The sequence below is a fragment of the Thunnus albacares genome, chromosome 14, assembly GCF_914725855.1.
Source record: "Thunnus albacares chromosome 14, fThuAlb1.1, whole genome shotgun sequence".
NCBI lineage: Eukaryota > Metazoa > Chordata > Actinopteri > Scombriformes > Scombridae > Thunnus > Thunnus albacares.
The window spans coordinates 16,154,367-16,176,256 of NC_058119.1; the positions used below are offsets into that span (position 1 = coordinate 16,154,367).

A 21,890-nucleotide genomic window follows, 5' to 3' on the forward strand; every position below is an offset into this window, starting at 1 on the left:
TGCCATAGCTTAACAGTCAAAAACTCAAACTAATAACTGTTTCAGGTTCAGTTTTTGTTTGGTTTTTTTTGTCTGTATGAAAATAAATAAATCATGTTTTGGAGAGTTTTGAAGTCAGAGTCAGAGAAAAATGCCAAGTGATATTTCAAAATGTATAAAAATATATCTTAAATACATTTATACCAAAAAAAAACTACAAAGATGTAAAAACTTCCCCTTCTTGTGTTCTCTATCATGATTTTTTTTTTTGCACATCCCACTGTTGTTAATCTTTAATACAAAACTGACAATGAAGACAGTCTTAATTTGCATGTTTGCTAAATTGTTTTTTTTTTTAAATACACACAATCTGAACATGCACAGACAGTTTGGATGTTAACAGGAGGCGCAGTGGTACAAATATGATGACAGCACCGGGAGAATTGATGAGGATGCTCAGTGCTTCTTCCTCAGTCTGAGATTCTTCCGGCGACTGCCAGCACTCTCGTTCCTTCCCCTCTGACCTCCTTTCTTCACACAGAAGTACTTGGTCACTGTCTTTCTGCACTGCTCACACTTCACCGCGCAGCACCAGTGGAATTTACAATTACAGCTCGACACCATCTCAGCTTTGCGCTCCTCCACAGCCAGCCCACACTCTCCGCATAACCTCTTACAGCTCCGTTTCTCCCATTTGCTCAAGTTCTTGCCTTTCTTGAGGCACTCGCGGCCCTCTGTGCCCGGCAAGCCCAGAGTGCGGTTCTCTAAGCAGTAATCGGGGGAGTCTTCAAGGTGGACCAGCTCCTTGCGTGAGATGGAGCTAAAGGTCTCAGCGATGGCCCCTCGGCTGGCCGCGCTGTTCCCCGCTCCACGGAGGAGATCCACCTTCAGAGCCCTGTGGTACTTCTCCTTCAAGTAGTTCCCCACCTCCCTGAACTCTGGCAGCTGCAGCCAGCAGGTCTGTGTGGTGCAGCTCCCCGACACTCCGTGGCATTTGCATGTCCTCTGCATAGTCCCCTTCACAGCCTGGAGTTAAGACAAACAGAGAAGTGTTGAAACAGGGAAGATTCACGAGTATGAAAGTACATTTTGCTCTGAGTTTCAAATGAAAAACTGAACCAAAAACTCAGTCATAATAAAAGAATTGATTCTGTGGGGGTGAGTATGCAGTCATATATATATATATATATATATATATACATGTGTGTTTATGTAGGTATAAATGTATGTACAAGTGTGTGCGCAAGAGACAGGATGTCCATTGTCTCTTGATTGATGTGTTGTCAAATTAACTGATTGTATTCTCAAGGTTTTCTAGTGAAGTTGAAAAAAAGGATGAATACACTGAAAGGAAGAAATGATAGCTTCAAGGTCCTTTGCTGAGTTTTTTTTTTTTTTTTTTTGTCCTGACTTTACCCGACACAAAACAGCTGTCAGTTGAAAAGGGACGTTTTCTTTCCCTGAGGAGGGGATGAACTTTCTGTTGAGGTGAGGCTGAATCAAAGTTTCACATTGAGTCCCATTGTCCCCCCAGAGAAATAGGAGTATTTATTTAGCATGTTCATTATCAACATGTTTTCTAGTGTGAGAAGACCCAATGGAGGGTCCTATTGAGTGGAGAAATGAAAAAGGAGTTTTTCTCTCTTTCTATCCCCATTTTTTTCTGTTACAATGATGCTCCAGGTGCCATGGGGATCCTAGGGCCCAACAGGGGGGAGCAAAGGCACCGTAAACAAAGAGCACTTCAGCTGCACGCCTGTGGTCCCCTCAGACTCCCTCGGGGCTAAACAAAGACCAACATAAATGTGGGATCCTTATTGCAAGAATAAAACTAAACACTTATTTTAAAAAGCAGCATAATATAGAATGCTGTGCAATGTCTGGCTCCACAGGATCTCTAATTAAGCTTGCACCAGTGATCCTGAGATTCTTGAGTTGAGGTATTGTCATAAGGGGCATTCAGCACTGGTAAATAGGCCCTTCTGGTACACCGAACACACTGTTATTATTGGGGACGAGTGGCACCTCACTTATAGCGACGTGAAAGGGATGCTTGGGTGGCACACTCAGTGTAATTCTGAGAAGGGAAAAATGATTCAAAAGGTGCTTTACACTGTGCAATCAGTTGGAGGGCCAGGAAAGATCCCCAAAATATCAACCAAGCCGCCACCCAGTTTTTGTGGGATACAGCAGATAAATACTGTATGGTTCATGCTTGAAGAAAACAAGCAGCCTGAAATTAAAACCAAGGTATTAACGTCACTCCAAGTGTATGGAGCGAGTTGAGGGCATCCACTGTACCTTGCGCCCAGCCTCGTTATTATGGAGATTCATGGCTGCCCGAGCGTCCTGCCCAGTCTCCAAAGCATCAACAAACTGTTTGGAAATGGCCTCGCCAAAGCCAACATTGTCGCTGCAGCCACCCCAGAGCCATCCATGACCACCTAGAAGATAAAGAGAAGGAAACTTCTTACCCTGCTGTTTGACCACTGTTTAAATGATCCGCTCACACATCAACATCTGCTGTGAGTGTCATATTTCGTCAGTAGATATTTCACACTACCTGTGCTTCATGTACAGATCTGTGTATTTGTCTTACCTCGTTGTCCGTTCCTGCTGTCATCACAGCCACAGTTGTCAAAGTCTCCAAGACTGCAGTTCCTTGTTAAAGTGTACATAACGCCAGCGGAGCTGATGGCATGGACGAATGCTGTCTCCCGATTTGCTGGTGGGAGCAGAGAGGCTCATTTACTGACTTTTTTCATCACACAGATCATTGTATAATTATCTAGACATTATACAATCTCCCGGACATCAGTAAATTGAAGTAGCTGTACATCAATTGTATCATACTGGGACCATGAAACCGGTCTTGAGGTTATCTATCTTTGCCTTCTAAATAAAGCTGATCTGGAATTGCAAAATTTGTCTGGTGTCTCATTTGTCTTGTGAAAACCAGTGTTGCTACATAAGACACAAAGAGGCAGTGGGTGCCGTGGTTGTTGTGAATTGGATTAGTGTGTTTGTTTTGGCCCTAGCGACCATGGCCACTGTAACGATCCCAAAGTGTGGTGAATCTTCTGACTGAGCAAACATTTCAGTTTCACAAACAAAAAAGAACCCCTCCCCTGTGAGGAATGATAAAGAGTTTTGAAACGAAACAAAAGTTCACAGTTACCAAAAACTTTCCAAACTTTTTTTCAGGGGTATTTCTCATCCAGATCTATTAAGGGCGCATGGTGCCTTCATGAGGACTTACCGCTGCGCAGACTGCTGTGCGTGGACAGCTGCAGAGCTCTCTCAGGGCAGTTCCAGCGGTCCCATGCAAACTGGTATTTGCACTCTTCTATGCCACTCTGAGCTCCTGCTGCCACACTGCTGGAGTAGATCAGGTATGCCTGCAGAAGAAGAGGCAAGGAAAATGTGAAAAATGATGTTCAGGCCCCCCACATATTGTAATAATGACAAGATGATTTAAGAAAGTGAGATGAAGTATCTGGTATGATTTGATACCCTGATAAATCTACCTTACGGTAGATTATGATAATCGGTTTTGGTGGTCGCATCCCACCTATTAAATCCAACCCTATTAGTGGTATGGAAACGTACATTTTAGGAGACTGGGTTGAATAAACCCAGAACACACAGCTCACACAGATAAATAGAGACAGTAGTCACAATATCCAGCAATAAAAGATTGTGGACAGCTAGCAGCTGGCTGGCTTCGACTTGTGTAACTTGTGCAGGTGTTCAGTGAGTCCTAAGCAGATGTGACAAATCATCAGAGAAATTCTGGCATTTCTGAGCTGATTCAGGGTTCACAAAGTCAAATCATGCATGATAATAAACTAGAAACAGTGCTGTAAGCCAAGTTTAAAAATTCTCAACAATTTCAAAGTGGGTTACATACATATGGACAAGTCTTGTTTTAGAGATTTATATAACGCACAGTGTTTGGTTAGTGACAAAAACAATAAGAATTCACTGAAATATTATTATATTTTTTAAACTGAATGGTGAATACAATGAATTCGTAAGTTCTCTTAAACCAGTACACTCTGTCCTTGGCTTTCGCCCGCTGCTCTGCTGCTTGTTCAGACTGTGTGAACGATAATATAACTAATATGTCTCAAGTGGCCTTTGGAGAAATGGAGTACCACCTCTTTCACAGGGTTCTGGCGCACTAATGATGACCACCCACTACAGCAATGCCTTGCCCTCGCCTCTCCTGCCTCTTAACACATTCACCCACAGATACACAGAGCCTCTGAATAAGGTCAAGTGTAGGGAGGGGGAAAGAAAATCACAAAGGGCCAAGAATATCACTGATATATCATTAGCGCCATTGTTGCATACAGACAGGTAACAGGGCTTGTCCATACACTTCAGTTAAGATATCACAAGGACAACAGACTTGAATTGAGTACTGAAAAAAACACAGAAACCATTTTTTCTCTCCCTCTCTCTTTTGGAAAAGGGACAGGGAGAAAAGATCAAAAGAAAGTTGGCTTACCTTGGGTCCAGTCATCAAGAAATTATTCACTGACCTGGAAAAGGAGACAGCTTATTCACTCAAGGAAGCTAAGTGTCCTTCACAAATTCCTCTGCTAACATCTCTCATTAGTGCGCTTTGTAACATGCTAAACCGTGACACCAGTAGGTAACCAAACCTTAGTGAACATTACTGCTGATTTTGTTAAAACATTTCTAGAAATGGAGGAACACTGGAGGTAATGCCATGCATTCAGAACTTGATCAAGATTTTAACAAAGTGGGAAACAATTTAGAGTATAACGGAAAAGTTCTTATCCCATCCAACATTCATCAATTCATGCAAGTACAAACGATGCATCGAGGGTTTAGGTGAAACTTTACCATTTTTAAATAAGGCACTTTTCATAAAGAGCTTATAAGTAACTAATGGCTTCATTAGTGGTTAGTAAAATAATCTACTAATGCTTTATCGATCAGTTATGTGCCATTAATTAGGAAAAATCTGGGGTTGCCAGGTTGTAACACAGTTCTAAATGTTGGTAATCCATTTCTAAATGCTCATGGGTTTCTCGATTTCTAATAGGCCACAAAGTCTGCAGCTATAAATATTAGCAAACTATAAGAAAAAGGTTTTAAACCATCAAATCTGAGGTTGTGAGTGTTTATAAATTGTTCATGATCATCCGCCGCCCTTTTTCTAGTAATAAGCGGTCAGATGGTGTAACCAATCAAAGAGCGTTGTCACAGCTTGCCAACCCAAAAGTTGTTCTTACAACTGATCTATTAAGAACTGATTTATTAACCATTAATAAAGTCATTAGGTACAACTCTTTATAAAGGCTGCTTAATTAGAGAGTGGTACTTGTGAAATTAATAGAATGAGTACAAGTATAATTTCTGTGAGAAACAATCCCTTAATTTAAGCAATTTTTTTTATTTCCAATTCCCAGGTTGTTCAATTAAGTGATTTTATGGGTCATGTTACGCCTTTTGAATATTATTCCAACAACTGATAAAAGAAAAAACACAAGTAATTAGGGCTTATAAACAAATTTATACTGACAAAAATAACTGTTTGTGTTGCATGTATTACCACAGCCATGAAATGTAGTTTTTGGAGATTAGCATCATCTGAACCCAAAATTAAACTGAAAAATATAAGATAAAATGCTATTTCATCATAAATACAACTTACCAGCAGCAGTATGACCTCATGTGAGCCAGGAGGATGAAAATATAATAGAAAACCTCCAAATGCATGAACATCCTGACAGGTGAGAGGGATGACGGTCACTCAGAGCCCGTCCAAAGCCTGCAGACAGTCTATCGGTGGAGAGCAAACTGAGCTCCCAGCACATGCAACTTCACCAGGGCCTCCAAGGAGATTCAAGGAGGGGGCTCTGAAATGGAGCTGCTCTCGTCCCAACAAGAGATTATCTGCTTAATTAAAGATTTTCCCCCTTCTTACTCTCCTGGCCAATCAGAAGTATTGCACCAAGGAGAAACTGCGATGATCAAAAGGGCACCCTGGGCCTTCAGGGCCGGGCAACGGGGGCTTCCCTGCCTCTATTCAAGAGCAAAGGAAGATCTGTTTAATCCTATAGGAAAAGTGTAACACTGATCCCCTGAATTTCTGACTAGAGAAAAAAGTTTATTTAAGATATCTATCTCGCAGCTGATTGTCAGGGATTAGTGGGAGATATAGTCCTCTGGATGACGAATTGTTTGATAGGACTACAAAGAAATAGGCCCATAGTGTTTGCTCTTGAGGAAGTAATTCACGGTTTAACAAAGATGTGATTGAATCAGTGTTTATCACCCTGAAACACAGAGACTGTTACTCAGGCGGAAAACGTCAGAAAATAATCGCTTTGAAACTGTCATTTGACCATTTAATTCCAGATGGGGTCAAACTCCATCATTAAAATTGCAAAAATTTCAGAGAATAATTTACGTATTATTTTATTTAAAGGAATGAACTGCAGGTCAATGCGTAACTTTTTCTCAGTAAGGAAAGGGTATCATTCCCACTTTTACCAGATCTACGCAGTCGCAGAATTGGATCTGATGATAACTTAGTTGTTATTTGGGACATCTGCAGACACAAATCTGGCGTAATTTTCTATTGTGTGAGGTCAGTTGATACGCGAAAAATAAGAAAATCCATCTTTGCTCAAATTTGATTCATTTAGCAGAAAGTCCAAGAGTCAGCTGTTCCTAGAGGGGATAAAAGTCACTTGTGCTTTTCTCTTTTCGAGTTTTTTTTCCCCTCTACTGTTGTAATGATTGTAATATTCACGCTTTTATGAAATATTTTAGTCGTATTCATCTAAAAGTTATTATAGGATGACTTTATTTTTGTTTGAGTGCCTGTGGAGAATTTAAAAGATATATTTCCCCAACAAAGTGATGATCCCCTAACAGCAAATGAAAGGTGAGGGATTGGAATATTGGATTGGGCCTATAGTCATTGATCAGATATACGACATTTGCATCACTAATCCAGACGGTCCCTACCTAACACTGGATGAAGGTTTACTCCCCAATAACCCCGTCTGACCCTTAGGTCCCTTTCCTTTGGCGCAGGCAGCCCTTTAGCAATCTTCTTGTGTGCAAATTAGGATTAGAGGGGGGAAAAAAGTCATTCGGAGGGCGAACTTCTGAGGGATGTTTTTGGATTAAGATTTAAAGAGGAATGACATGAGACAAAAGCAGGATCCGACCTGTTGTTTTAGCTTTTTTTTTCTTTTTTTAACACAGGATAGATGATTCATTAGAGAGAGCATCACCAAAATGAGTTATTGCAACAAGTAGAGCAAAATGTCAGCACATTTGGCCCACATTTTGCACAAATTAAATCGCCTGTGCGAGTGTGTGTGTGTGTGTGTGTGTGTGTGTGTGTGTGTGTGTGTGTGTGTGTGTGTGTGTGTATTTATCAAATATCATATGTCAAATTGGACATGATGAGAATTTTTAAAACGTACATCCACAAGGTATGCGTGCGTGTCAAACTTTTGGGCTATTTCATGTCTTTCTAAAGTGATGAAATCAGATTCCCCAGCATCACATGTTTCTGTTAACACGCCCTCAGTGGTGTTAAAACCGTCTGACTGTCCTCACCGAAGTGTCTGAGTTATAACTGGCAGTGTGACCACACAGAGGTGTTACATGCCGAGAAGAGGATGGCCTGACAGTCAGTAGCCAATGGACGGAGGGCTGATGTCACTGTTGGGGCAACAGAGATCAGCAGTGGTGGGACCACTTATAGTACTTTTGGACCGGACCCACTCAGTCTGGCGGCTGCAGCTCTTTGGCACATTTACCAAAAAATCATCATGTTCAACAAAGAAATTTACTGCTTTTACACAGATGGAGGATGTACTATATTGGTTGTTCATTTAACTTGTCATAGTTGTCCAGCAGAGGGAGCAAATGCACACATCCTTCATACAGTATATTTGATAATCACTGTAAAACTCCACTTCTGAGGAAATCTAGATCAAAAAGAGCTGGCAGGGACACAATGCTTTGCTCAAGGGCTCATCGACAAACCAGTTACATAGCTGACAGGAAATCTTGAAATCAACTCATATGGTGTCTTAACTACCTTGCTGCTCTTATCAGTGCTTGCAAAAATGACCACAGTGAGAACAGAAAGACATTTGTTCATTTTAGGTCTTGCAGAAAAAGCTGCAAAATGACATTAAGTACTGTATCCACAGTAAGCTGTCCTTAAGGAATGTGTAGACAATATCTGCAGGTATTTTAAATATGTAAGACGTAATGGAAGTGTCACATGTGCTGTGGTCTTACAACATTGTTAGATGTAGTTGAGACAAGTAAGCCGAGCATGACCAGCAGAGGTAGATCCCCATCAGTAGGCATGCAGACAGGAGACACAGCTCTCTATTAACAAGAACAAGATGTCTATAAGCGATGCTACAGCTGGATTATGTGAGCAGCAAGACAGAGATAAGAACATTCAAGGATTCTTTCTCAACAATTAAACAAGTCAAAGTTATCACCTTAACCCCCGCTGAGGCAATATAAACATGTGTTGCACGGGCAGATATTAATCAAACCCACAACTATCAGTGAAGCTTTCCATAAATACCAAATAGTATATGCCACTATACTGCAGTATGGGAGGGTGTGAAAAATAATACCCATTTGTCACATGTGAAGCTGTTCACTGGATGAATTCACATAGAGGCACGTGGGTTTTTTTTTTGGACATTTCACACGTGTTTTTTAAGCTGTGATGTCATCACATCATTTCTGAAATACTATGCATGTCAGGGTGCACAGTTTGTTAACAGGTTTCTGTGTTGTGTGTGCAGTTAGAATATAACCTGCATATTCTACTCAATAACCAAGCAAGCATGAGGTGTTCATGATTTTTGACAGTTACCTTATGTTTTTCTTTCTACATTTGAATAGTTATTTATGGTATAGCTAATATATTGTAATAACTTAAATAATAGTAGTTCAGTAATAGTCATTATCATTGCAGTATTCAAGAATATTACAGAAATGGTATGCTCATAATTTTTTTATTCAGTATATGAATAAGGAGTATTACAGAAATCCAACAAAAACAGCAAAACATACTTTTTCACAGGTAGAAAATTTGGTTTATTTATGGTACATACAGTGGGCAAAAACATTCTTTGAAAAAATGTGCCATTTTTTAAGGCATTTAAACTTCAAGAAGTTAACACTGTAAAAATTGTTGTACTTGAAAAGAGGAAGTGTGTCAAATATTACAATATCCTGTTTAAGAGGAATCTTTTGGCTTATTCAAAGGTTAAATGAAAATAACCCATACTTTTTTACGATGTCTTTTTTTTAAATGGTCCCTCTTTCTTTTTTACTATAAATAAGGGATTTCAGTTCTTCAAGAGTTCCTTACAAACAGACAGTCACAACACAGCCATGATTAGACAGCAAATTTAAGCCCTAATTGATTTCTGAAACTTGCACTTTTTTTAATAAGTGTGCAACTGAAAAGTACAATATATTACCCTTATAAGGCATTTGGGCAAGAGTCCTGATATTTGTTTTAATAATATCAGAGAGCACAAAAGGTTAATGCACCTCCTAAACATGCCTCATTGACCTTATCTGAGGGAGAGGGAGACCTTATATCTGGATTGACAGTAAAAGCAAACAATTCTCGCTTTTCCGATTAAGAGTGAGAACTCTGGTTGTATGCTTGTGCAGAGATGTCTCCATGACGAGGTTGGATAGTGGAGTCAGAGGCAGCTTCACTACTCAACCAGAGGTATACATTGTATTAAACCAGAGAATTTAATCCCTTATAAAGACTTTCATTAAGAGCCCCTCGGACAGGAGACATTTGGTGAGAAAGTATCCCAAAGTAGATCAGATCTGAACTGAATTCACCCCGGGTTGCTCTGATATGACACACGGGGACAGTTCAAAAGTGTGTTGACTGTCTCGGTGTTGGCCTTGAACACAGCAGCTTATGGTTTAGTAAGACTACTGGCTTACCAAAAATAGAGAAAACCTTAGCTTAAAAAAGCTGAACAAATATCGAGATTACACTCCACTCCCTGCGGAATGAAACAAAGCACTACTGACAGAAGTTAGACCAAAAGACCCTTAAAAAACAGACACGACTAAACCTTGCCTGTAGAGAAACCTCACTGTTAAGGATTTCAATAAAGCTCCCAAAGACTATTAATAAATAGCACATGAATAAATAAGAGATTAATTATTCTATAATCACTGCTTTGACACCGCTCACTTGTTTGGCTGTGCCAAAAGAGATTTAAATCCCAATTAGCCATTTTTTTTTCCATTCTCCTTGCACCTGTTTGATATTATGGTGAAAAAGCTGTGCTTGCACGTGTAGCCATGTCGCTGGCTGTGGCGAGGCGAGGACACTTCAAAACAACAGACCCACACAATTTATGCAAAGGTCTATGACTCTTTAAAGCCAATATTAGTCTCTGGAAGAGGTTTAACTTATAATCAGAAGCATGGTAATCACCACTCAACCACTACTGCCTCACCGAAATGCTGCTATCACTGTTGCTACGTTCTGTCTTGGTTCGACACATCGGCATCAATTGCAGAGTTTTTAAGCAAGAGTGACTCAGCCACTTTTGTTGCTGCTGTCACCCGTTCGCTGCTTGCGCGCAGCTATCATTTCCTTTGACACTATCTTACGGTCCGTGGCCAAACCCAGGAAGCACATAAGGTCTATAAAGGCAGTGGTGAGATTGAGCTTGCAGCCGAACTCACTGGTGGCGTAGTCATAGGGGAACGTGTGATGGTAGTTGTGGAAGCCTTCCCCTGAAAAAAACACACAAAACAAAAGAAAAGCTTAGTGTTATGCTAAAAGTCAACAAGCTCACAGGCATGAAGACATGCACAGTTATAAGTGAACTTTATTTACACTTGCTTTCTGCTCATTTGAACACATCACAGGACAAACAGCGATTAGCAGCGTGTGACTGTTATTTGATTTGATGCTAAGTGGAGAGAGCGGAGTGGAGACTTATTTTTGGATTTGAAAATCTTTGAGGTGGACTGTGGTGAAATGCAATTTACGAGTACAAAAATCAGGAGTGCTATTTTATGGTAACAGCACAGGTTAGTCAAGTATGAGTCATATTCATAGATAGTGTTGGGTGCATGAATTTCCCCAAATTGAGGTAATATTGCTGGTTAAGTTAAAAGACTGACCTTTCAGGGCTTATAAGATCAATTTAATCATGTTTCAGGGGGGGTTGGATCACTTTTACCACTGTGTTTTTCCTGATTGCAATGACAAAGTGATATTTTTGTGTTTGAGGCTCATGATCAAACCGCTGCTCTGGCTGCTTAGGAACATGCAAGTAACAGAAAACATGTAACCAATTAAAAATACACACAATGAGCAGGACTTAAAAGAAGGTGAAAATTGGTGCAGGTGAAACATACAGTGATTGTTTCCAGGGCATTTTTCCGCTGCACTCAGTCTCTAGAGAGCATTTAGTTTGGTGCCGTGCAACAGAAGGGCTATCTTGCTTGCAAGCTTGTTAGACAAGACAGAGCAGACAGTGTTAAAGAATAAGGTCGCATTTTTTCATTTTTCTCTCAAGCCCAAATGAACATTGACACATGTTTCTCTAGCTGTAATCATTTCTCCTTTTCTGGCCATCGAGAGAATCTTTCATAATGCACTTTTAATGAAAGTGATGGGGGGACAAATTCCACAGCCCTCCTCCCATGCAAAAATATATATAAACATTTATTTTAAGATAACATGAGGCTTCAGCCGTCCAAATTAGTTGTAACTTAATTTAGTTATTAAATTGTCTTTTTAGTGCAAAATTTCTTCTTTTTCTTACAATCCTTCCACTGACAGCTTAACAGGAAAACACTGTCCATTGAGACACAAAGAGGGATTGTTTTACTAAAAAGACTGTAACTGTGGAAGCCTCAGATAAACTTTCAAATACATTTTTGCTCAAATTGAGGACTGTGGATTTTGTCCCCCATCACTTACCTTGTAAGTGCATTTGAAAGGGATCCTTTAATGGTCAGTATGAACAGGAGGAATGATTACAGCGAGCAAAACCTGATTCAATGTTCATTTGGGCACCTGATTGTTGTTTTAAGACAGACTTGAAAAATTGTGAACCTATCCTTTAATCCTAGTACACCTGCATGTCAGAATGGTGCATTCTTGTGCAATCATTAGTTAGTTTGTGAATTCAGAGCCGTTTTGCAGCCAACAATGCTCAGCGCTGTTTGCAGCTTCACACCCCTTCAGTGTCAGCCATCACAATGACAAACAATGATGCAGAAAATAACACCAGTGCCTAACTCAACAAGACTAGGTCAAAACATACTATATGGCTGGACTGTGTGTGAAACGCTAGACAGAGAGATGCAGTAAATGATGTTATTCAGTCTGTAATGTAGCTATAATAAAAATCCAAACTGTTATGTAGCTTAGTAAAATAAAACAAAATTGAATATAGACTGATCTGTTCATTTGAATACATTTATATTCATTGAAATGTGGTGATATCTGTGCATATAGAGCCCCTGGGGCAGCGCTGTTGCTCTGTCCAATAAAAACATGAAACTTCACTTTACATTCAGCCAAACTAATGTGGCAGCAACAATTATTAGATTTCATCTGTGAGACCAACATTTATCTTCCAAAAGGAATTATATCATATATCAAAATGCTACGGCGACATTAGATCCAGCAGTAAATCACCAAAGAGCTGTACAGATCAGTTCATCGGATCATGTTCTCCCCAGTATGATGTTGATGGGCTGACCATCTCAGAAGATGACCAGCTGGTCTCACCCCACCAGCGGTTCCTCACATCTCCGAAAACGTCGGAGCAAATTTCCAAATAATCGTTATTTGGATAATCTGACCCCTTATTGGGAATCTAAATGGTTTTTTTCTTGAAAAAATATTAAAACCTAATAAAGTTATGTAGTAACAGTCCTACAGCGAAAATCTTTTAGCCTGGCTCAAAATATCCACCATTGCTGCCGGTTGGTGCAAAATGCATTCTGGGATACTTGGCTGTCCCAAGCTTTGGCGGCCTTCAGCCGACCAATGGCATAACTTCATCACTCAGTGACTCACTCAGTCAGTCAGTGTCAGACATTTGCATTTATAGGGCTGGCCCTCATTTTTTTTCACCATACAAAATAAGTGAATAAAGACACAGCAACAGAGTTGACGACCTCTTTGTTTCACTAGCAAAAACTGGCACAACCAGGACAAACTAAACATCAGCCACTGGATTAGAAAATTGCCCCACTACACATCAGACTGAAGCTTTGACCGAGCCCCCACTGCGGTTGACCTGACAAGACAGCTTTAAGCGAGTGACGAAAAGATCATTCAAAATCCCTCAGGCACAAAAAGACACTGAACAATGCAAAAATGTTTAGATATTCACAATAAAGCATATACACGTTATCATAGGTGATTAGTAGTGAACATGTTGTTTCTTTACCTATGGCGCTGAGAGCAACCAGTGGGTTTTCCCTCGGATTAATGGTGCGGTCATAAGGCCTGTTGCCCCACATGTGTGCAGCGCTGTTGACTAGCCAGGTGGCATTGAGCACCAGAGCGTATCTCAGGAGTCCAGGGAGGAAGTATCCCACATGGAGGGATTCACCCCAGAAGTACCAGGGGACAAACATGGGCACCAAGAAGCAAAATATCAACACAGAGAGCTTGTAGTGCCTGAAATGAAAGAACAAAATATATATTTCACACCAGATCCATTCTCACCTGGAATGAAATAAAATAGATATGACTTTTAAAAATTATCTTTTGAGATTAAATCTTCTTTTGTTGTATTGACAAAAGTCACACAGCACACCCACAACACACTCCAAATGGTAGTGAAAGGCAAAATTGCATCTCATGTGTATAAATTGACATGATTTGATTGATAATATACAATAAAAATCTGCACCAGTGTCAGGCTACCAATTTAATTCTACATTGTTATGAGGGCAAATGTAAACATATTAACATTATTATCTCCGGACAATTTGGATATCAGTACACAGTACACAGTTCACAGAGTCTTCTAATTGGGTGGCTCTGGTCAGTGTGAATCCCTTTTGCGTGAGTGCAGCAGTGAAAATCTGGGACTGCTTCCAGAGGAGTAGAAATGTTGACAAATGACCAGCCAGTGGACACTGCTTGGGCATGCTACGATTCTGTCCCTGGTGCAAAAAGCATCCCTTATCAGTAGATCTGTCCCTAAAGTGTTATCATGGCCACTGTAACCCAGACTACAACACATCCTGTGCAGTTAGGGCCAGAGGGCAAATGACTTTATCAACAAGACACAAAGCCTGCCGATACATTCATATGTAACTATTTTGCATGAGCAGCAATATAGCGATGTATTCAGCGGCAACATTCAGTGCTGATGCAGGATGTAGTGTGACATTTTTATATTGCTTTGCTTAGTGAAGGTGTGGAGGTCAGGGTGATGGATGGGTGGTGATGGTGCAGGTTCATGGTCTGTCTCGCACTAGTGGGCAGTGTTGACATTTTTATTATTAAACGATGACTGATCTTTCTCTAAGTGTTTTTAATTTCTCAATCGCAATTTAGTTGCAATATTGAGATATTAAAATGTATTGAAATAAACGTATAAAATAGATATTTTTTGCAGATGTGTTCAATAAGAGTGTCTCATCATAATCTAGCCGTAAATAGCTTGTTGTTACCCTAGTTCAAGAATACTGGAAGTTATTGCTTTCATTTTTTTGTGCTGCTGCGATCCTAATTGAATGAAACATCAAGGGAGGAGTCCTAATATCAATGCCCCCAAATGCCCTTTAACATCCAAGAAATTAAGCGTATTTAGTGCTTATGTATGACTGCAAAGAAAAGTCATCGTTTAGTGAGAGCTTCCTCAGTATATTTGAGCAGATCCAATCAGAAAGACAAATTTGACCTGAGCAAGCAGTAAAACCAAAGACAAACAGTGTTTGCTCACCGCCTTTGGAACATGACCACTTTATCTGCCTTCAGGTCTGTGAGCTCCAGTTTTCGTCCCTTTTCAATGACGTCAGGATGCTTGCGAACCAACAACCAACCGATGTGGGCGAAGAAGAAACCCCGCATGGCATTGTGGGGGTCTGCGTCCGTCTCGGAATACTTGTGGTGGACGCGGTGGTCCCTCGCCCATTCGTATATGTCATTCTGCGCGCACACAAACAGAGAGAATTACATCACATCAGGGATCAGGTGGTTACGAAAGAATAAACACATATCACTCTGATTACATAATGTTACTGAAATTATACAATATTACGTGAAAACCGTCCCGTTTCCACTTTTTTGGTGGTAAATGCAGTAAATCTAATCAATAATAAACATAAAATGACATAAATGCGAACACACGTGGAATATTTAATTTTTTCAGTTTTACCTGAAAGGCCATGGAGTTGGCGATAGCGAGGAAGACTCGCAGGGGAGAGGAGGCCTTGTAGGATCTGTGGCTCCATAATCTGTGTGCACCGGCAGTCACACCGAGAGCGCTGATGAGGAAGCACACCACAGCTGGGAGAAAGGGAGGGTGAAAAGGACAGACATTTAAGGGAAACTGTCACTACCACACTGAGATTAATTTTACACCCGTGAGAGCAGAGTTACTGGGACACCATGTTCTTTCCATTACACCCAGGCCTCGCTGTCATGAGCAAAGTGTGGGGAGATGGGACGGTGGGAGCAGGCAGGTCTGCCCCTCACACTTTTGTTGTTGCAAAACTGCTGAATGTGTTTCTATGTGAAGCCTAGACAAGGCTACCCAGGATTTGAGAACCGGGGGCTTCTGGCTGGCAAAGAACATTCTGTTGTGGTGCCACGCAGTTCACAATGGGATGTCTATGGGAATGGTGATTGTGCTTTGTCTTCAGCGGTGAAATAATATGCAGCTCAGCATTGCAAAGAGAGGGGAAAATTATGCAGTGCCAGAGTGGAAACAAAGTTGAGACTGTTCAGGAATTTGAGTCATGCTGCAATAGTCTACATACTGTATATAGGGCAACAAATTCTATTTATTCTGTAAACAGTTTGGCTACTAACTCTGAAATCCACATGCTTCTAATTTTGGGACATCCATCACATTCCCACAAGCCCAAATAGTTCACAATCAGCCACAGGTTTTTAGCTCTGTAAAGAGGCCAAATATAGATTTGGAGGCTCACAAGCATGGGATGTGTATGATGGAAATTACAAGGCCTGAGTGACTCATTCTCCATTATTCCCACTGGCATGACACCCCAGGCTGTGTAGCCCTACATGTCCTGTGGTTTGCAATGATCACACAATATCAGCACATTCTGTTCTCTGGCTGTGGCCTGCAGGGAGGGAAAAAAACACACTAAAAATGCTGCAAAGTCAAGGCTGCTACTGTATTTACTGTAAATACTCACTCCAAGCAAGAGTTAACGCCGATGCGGAAGGGATGACGGTCAGTCCGTAAAGCGCACCGACATGTAAGAGGGACATAAGTATGATATTTCTCCACACTAGTATCCTCGGCGGTTTGGGACCTTCTTTTTCTTTATAGGTGTCGTCAAAAACATCCTCTACCGTCGATGTTTCTGCCATGGTATCTCCGTTCTGTTGCTTGCCATCGTGATGATTTCTGGTTTCCGTTTCGGTCATTTCGCTGAAGTGGTTCTGTAACAGCAGTGCGCAGCAGAGAGAAAAAAAGAGATGTAGCTCAGTTGGTTTCGTAAATGCGCACGGTGGGATGCAGAAACAGAGAGAGAGAGAGAGCGAGAGAGAGAGAGGGAGAGAGCGAGAGAGAGAGAGAGAGCGAGAGAGAGAGGAAGGTACGGCGGCTGGCCGTGTACAAGCGGCAGCTAAAAATGTGCATTCAGTTGCGTTTTATTTCAGTTTTTAAATGGCTGCTTCAGCAGGTTGCGCCTATACTCACCGTGTGCTGAAGGTACCACAGCTGCAGCGGATCCGGGAACTGAGAGATGTAGGTGCCGATGAAAATAGAAAGATGCGTAACTGGTGCGTTACGGTCCCTGGTTACTGAAGTCCTCTTCTTATTGCCTATTCCGACGTCGTTTTAAAGCAATTGGTCGATGGAAAAATTCATGCCTCCAGCTCTGAATATCCCATTGGCTGTTTGCTTATCTGATGTTGTTTACCACCATTCGTGACAATTACCCCCGTCAGTGTTTGATCAGTCGCTCTAATACTTTGTGCAACATGCTTCGAGGGTGTTTCGAAGTCAAACATGGAACAGACAGTTATTTGTCTTCTGTGTGACTCCGAGTCATCGTGTAATCATGCTTCTGTAAGTTGCATATTGGGCAACGATTGGCTCTCAAACTTTTTTGCGTGATGTCACAAAATTTGATTCAAAGTTGAGCACAGAGAGACGTTTCACACTCAGCAAATCAATGTGAGAAAACACCCTTCTCGTGTCAAACTCTGCACATATCTAACTATGCACAATGAAGCTCGAACATTCAACTGACGTTATGAAAGCAAAACACATTTTTTGTGTAGAGATGTTTATTTTTACTACTTTTTCCTGTGAATAAGATAAGTATCAGACATACTGTTGTTCTGATAATGATTGTATGTCTGGCAGCCAGAAGAGTAAGAAAATGTTGTGTCAAATGTATATTTATCACATAAAAGTCAAAAGAATAGCACCAAGGGTTAACAAGGACACACCCGTATCATCTGACTATTCTGGGGCTGACTAACCTGAAAATCATCCAAGTATAGAGAAAAATCTGTTCTCAGTTTTACTCAGCTTAGTTATTCAGATAACTCAGCGAGGCATTTTACCAAAGAACCAACCATAAATGTTGTACGATTATAAAACGATCATAGCAAGTTGTACTTTTTTGTCTTTTTGTTTAAGGTGTTTGCTGAAAATAAAAACATTTCTTGAAGGTTAATGAAGAGAAATCCTGAAGACAATTTTGTTTAGGTTGAGTTTTCCTTCTTTGTATGCTGCATATATGATAATTACACAATTTATCAAGCCCTACTGAGCTGTGTTTGGTTTATTGTTAGGGGTGTATGTATGCCAAGGTGATGATCCCAGCTATTGGCTTATAGCCCATACCAAGTAAAGGCACGTTCAACACACCCAAACCTATCAATTAACTTATGTGACTTATATTTTCTTTGGCTCCACAAGAAATTACATTTTGTTGGAACCATGGGAAACTAAGACACATTAAACCCAAGAAAAACAACACAGCTGCAGAACTGATTCTTTTGTTTTTCAAAGGGCAGATGATGTTGGAAATGTTCAAACAGAAAGTGGTATCCTGTAAGGAATCCATCGCCCGATCTTTCAAATCAACATCTCGATCTAAATATTACTTTAATCTGATGAAACATTGCAAGAGATTGCAAACAAAGGTCAACTCATCTGACACCATGATGCCACACGGCAACGACAGTGTCTGTCTGAGTCATGGGGCCATCAAGACATTTGCATTCATATGACTGTGCCCTTTAGTCCAACTCACATGTCACTTTTCCAAAGAAGTACAGACACGGCAATTTTGTGATTTTGCAGGCTCCAATTAGGAATTTTAAAACAAGACTAGTCTGATGTGGTGAAACTGTGGCCAAAACATCCTAACTTTTGGTTGGTTACAGTCTTCTAGTAGAATATATTCTATAAATCAGCAAACATAGAATAGGCAGATGACTCAACTCAAACAGAGAAAACCAATATGGTAGTACTGAAATGCAATGGTACATTTTCAAAATGATCAATGTTTAGTCAATAAAATACAAAGATGTGTTGTGAAAATGTGTCTTTTTTCAAATCTTAAACTTCAGTAAAGTTTGACAGAACAGAAGCAGAAAGGAGTAAAAATATGCTGATTGATATGAACCCGAGCACCCAGGAAGTGCAATGTTGTGGGGGTAAAAAAAAAAGGTTATTTCACAGTCTTTCTGCTGAAATTGGCACAGCTTAGATGATTATGTGGATGGGCATCATCACCCCATTACTCCACTCAAGAGATAAGAGAACATATTATCTTCAAACCAAGGCCGCCTTGTTGCAATATATGACCTCACATAAACGGTGGTAACCTCTCAGTAACTAAACTTGGCTGCTCAAACTGTACACTCATTATGTTATGACCCTTAGTGAACTGGAATGAATGGGATGAACCTAAGCGGGAATTGTGTAACAGCCGTTACATGGCAACTTTCCTTGAAGGATGGTTCCGGAGGAGTTGAAATGACACCATCTACTGCACAAATACAGCTGGTGCAAGGTAGACAGGGAACAACAATAGGACAAGACAGGAGGAGTTGGACACAATTATGTATGAACATCTAATGAAATCCAATGTGCAGCAAATGCTACCCTTGTGAAGCTTATAATGGGCAACTGTGGGGCAAAAGACTGCTGACTCAAATCTCAGGAGGTTTTTCTGTGCTTTAGTCAATTTGTGTCTGTTTTCAGACTTGAATCATGTAGTATTTACTGCAGGACTTTTTTATTACATCGCATTTTATTGTTCAAGTGTTTTGTGTTATTGTGTCCACCCTCTGCAGCCCACCCCAACAGTAGGGCTGATTAGTCAAATGGTTTTTGTTCATGCAAAAAAAATGCAAAACATTCACTGGTACAAACTTTTCAAACGTGAGGATTTGATTTTACTTTTCTGTTTTATATTGTAAATTTAATATCTTTGGTGTTTTGGACTTTTGGTACAACAAGCAAGTTGAAGATGTCACCTTGGGCTTTGGGAATTATTCACTTTTTTCTGAAATTTTATAGACCAAATGATTATTAAAAAGATTAATCTATAATCAAAATAATCATTAGTAGCAGCCCTATCACAGTTCTGAAAGCAGGTCTAATCAAGCAAATAAGTGTAACACCTATGTGGGTGAATCGTATGTGTAAGATAATTGTAGGTGGTTATCGTCCAGCATACAGTGCTTCATTATTCAACTCCCTGTTAGCTTTCTAAAGCAACTAGAGTTGTTGTTCAAGGGTTAAAGCCCATCTCTGAATAAAAATGTATTTGCTACCTCTCAAAAAGTAGCAACAGTTCACAGTGTGGAGTATGCGGGAACATGTCCACGGGCACAGCCAGAGTCGGAGAAAATGCCCCTCCTGTGAGTTTCTTCTGTGGGTCAGGGGCACAACAAAGCTCCCTAAAGTTCCTCATGGCCTCTCCATCCGGTTTACAGGAAACATAGACCAGCCTGCGGATAGCAGGTTGGTTTCGTAACGCTCGGATGACACGGGGATGCAGGCCAGCTCGAGCAGGGTTTACCACAGCTGTAAGGTCTGCAGAGCTAAACTGGGACATAAGGCCAGGGAGTACTGCCTCCGCCTTTCCTGGGATAAACTCACAGTTCAGGACATTATTGAGCGCTGCGTTGTGTTTAGCATCTTCCACCGCCTGTTCTATGAGCTCTATTCCAATAATTCTGTCCACTCTGGGAGATATAGTAATGCCGATGGCACCTGTCCCACAGCACACATCTAGGAGAGTGTCTCCCACTTTTGTTCTTCCTCTACCTTCATCCCAGTTTGGGACACACAGGTCTCTCACTGTGCTGTAGAGTACCTGAGCAGCTGCCTGGTTCACCTGGAAAAAGGCATCAGCGGAGATGCGGAACTTAAAGCCCAGCACCTGTGAATGACAAAACAACACAAGAACAGCACAGCACTTAATAAACAAAAAAACAAACAAAATGTAAGCATGCAGAGACTTTCTTGCTTGATTGGGATTGCTGCTCACTCTTATGTGAGTAGAAATTTGCATCTGCATTTGTATCAGGATAAAAAAAATGTCTGATACAGCTGAACAAGAGATTATGAGGCTGGACAGTTTGGATGTTAGCTGTTTGTAGTTTGAAGTCCCTTGCGATGTTAATTACCTCCTCATAAATGTGTGGCTGGCCATGCAGCAGCTGGTAGGAGGATTCCTCATGAGTGCAGCGAGTCATGGTGCTCTCTTGGAAGAGCAGAGAGTCCAGCTGACACACTGACCCAGGACCTTGCACGAAGTAATCCACCAGTTCAGCCTTATGGACCGCCACCTCCTCCGGGGTGAGCGTCTGTGGATGAAAGTACACTATAGCCATGGTGCAGCCCGCTGCATTTGTCCTCACCGTAACCTCTCTCCAGTGACCCCCGGTGTGGAACAGTAGGCAGGGCTCCAGGGAAGACAGGCGGATAAAGTCCTGGTAGCATCTGGCTACCTGTTTGTGCTTCTCCGGCATGTTGAGCAGGTGGTCTCCGTTGACGCAGACAATGTTTCCCTCCTTGCCTGTGCCCACATAAAACCCAACAGTCTTTGGATTTCCATCCACTCCTCTGTTGACAGAGAACGTGGACTTGTTGCGGTAGCTATCTCTAACTGGGGAAGGGAGGACGGGCAGGACAGGGAAGCTGGGTTTACTTCTGACAGGTGATGAGGAGTGTGATAGGCAGTCACCGGAGAGATAACCAGAAAGCTGTGACAGTATGCTTTCCTGATGTTTTTGCTTGAGCTCAAGTTGCTCTTCATAGCTCAGCCTCCACAGAGGAGTCACCACATCAGCTAACCTCTCCTCCCAGGACAGAGTATCAGTCCAGGGAGGCTTCTTCTGACTTTTTCTCAACCGTTTCTTTGATGGTGTCCTCCCTTGATCAGCTGTATATTTAGATGAAAATAACACACAGGTTCCTCTTATCTTGTGCTTAACAAATAACCTCATCACTGACCTGCTGCGTGGAGCTGCCCAAGCCATTCTGACTTTCAAAGGAGTAGCTATTATGGTTGAATGTGCTGCAGATGTTTGCTGTTATAACACCAGTGACTTTAAAAACGCACGTTCCGACGGGTGTGAAAAAGTGCATGCTGGGGGTTCAATTCTGCTGCTATGACGCGTT

The 21,890-nt window shown here is 41.2% G+C and overlaps 3 protein-coding genes across 4 annotated transcripts; all 3 read right to left on the reverse strand.

Moving 5' to 3' along the window:
• Positions 1-244: 244 nt before the first annotated feature.
• Positions 245-5,848, reverse strand: wnt8b (wingless-type MMTV integration site family, member 8b). Its single transcript, XM_044373167.1, has 6 exons — positions 5,669-5,848; positions 4,493-4,526; positions 3,239-3,377; positions 2,579-2,704; positions 2,281-2,423; positions 245-1,005 (listed from the first exon to the last, which is right to left on the reverse strand). Exons 1-6 carry the CDS (start codon positions 5,737-5,739, stop codon positions 436-438), a joined length of 1,083 nt encoding a protein of 360 aa, XP_044229102.1. The 5' UTR covers positions 5,740-5,848; the 3' UTR covers positions 245-435.
• A 3,162-nt stretch (positions 5,849-9,010) lies between these two features.
• scdb (stearoyl-CoA desaturase b) lies at positions 9,011-17,417 on the reverse strand. Of its 2 annotated transcripts, XM_044372386.1 has the most exons (6): positions 16,935-17,417; positions 16,426-16,675; positions 15,420-15,550; positions 14,985-15,190; positions 13,476-13,708; positions 9,011-10,794 (listed from the first exon to the last, which is right to left on the reverse strand). In XM_044372386.1, exons 2-6 carry the CDS (start codon positions 16,658-16,660, stop codon positions 10,595-10,597), a joined length of 1,005 nt encoding a protein of 334 aa, XP_044228321.1. In that variant the 5' UTR covers positions 16,661-16,675; positions 16,935-17,417; the 3' UTR covers positions 9,011-10,594. The 2 variants fall into 2 exon arrangements, with proteins under 2 accessions (XP_044228321.1, XP_044228322.1); XM_044372387.1 differs by lacking the exon at positions 16,935-17,417 and having other exon boundaries at positions 16,426-16,797.
• Positions 17,418-19,571: 2,154 nt separating this feature from the next.
• On the reverse strand, positions 19,572-21,837 carry trmt2b (tRNA methyltransferase 2 homolog B). The gene is made up of 2 exons (XM_044372383.1): positions 20,894-21,837; positions 19,572-20,646 (listed from the first exon to the last, which is right to left on the reverse strand). The coding sequence occupies exons 1-2, from the start codon at positions 21,746-21,748 to the stop codon at positions 20,032-20,034; spliced, it is 1,470 nt and encodes a 489-aa protein (XP_044228318.1). The 5' UTR covers positions 21,749-21,837; the 3' UTR covers positions 19,572-20,031.
• Positions 21,838-21,890: the final 53 nt, after the last annotated feature.

Coding starts and splice junctions, on each gene's coding strand:
- scdb (XM_044372386.1), bottom strand. CDS start 16,660: ATGACCGAAACGGAAACCAGAAATCATCACGATGGCAAGCAACAGAAC. Junction 13,709..14,984: donor GTGGTCATGTTCCAAAGGCG/GTGAGCAAACAC, acceptor CTTTCATTTCAG/GCACTACAAGCTCTCTGTGT. Junction 10,795..13,475: donor GGTTGCTCTCAGCGCCATAG/GTAAAGAAACAA, acceptor TGTTTTTTTCAG/GGGAAGGCTTCCACAACTAC.
- trmt2b (XM_044372383.1), bottom strand. CDS start 21,748: ATGGCTTGGGCAGCTCCACGCAGCAGGTCAGTGATGAGGTTATTTGTT. Junction 20,647..20,893: donor AGCCACACATTTATGAGGAG/GTAATTAACATC, acceptor TGTCATTCACAG/GTGCTGGGCTTTAAGTTCCG.
- wnt8b (XM_044373167.1), bottom strand. CDS start 5,739: ATGTTCATGCATTTGGAGGTTTTCTATTATATTTTCATCCTCCTGGCT. Junction 3,378..4,492: donor TCTTGATGACTGGACCCAAG/GTAAGCCAACTT, acceptor CTTCTTCTGCAG/GCATACCTGATCTACTCCAG. Junction 1,006..2,280: donor ATAACGAGGCTGGGCGCAAG/GTACAGTGGATG, acceptor TCTTAACTCCAG/GCTGTGAAGGGGACTATGCA.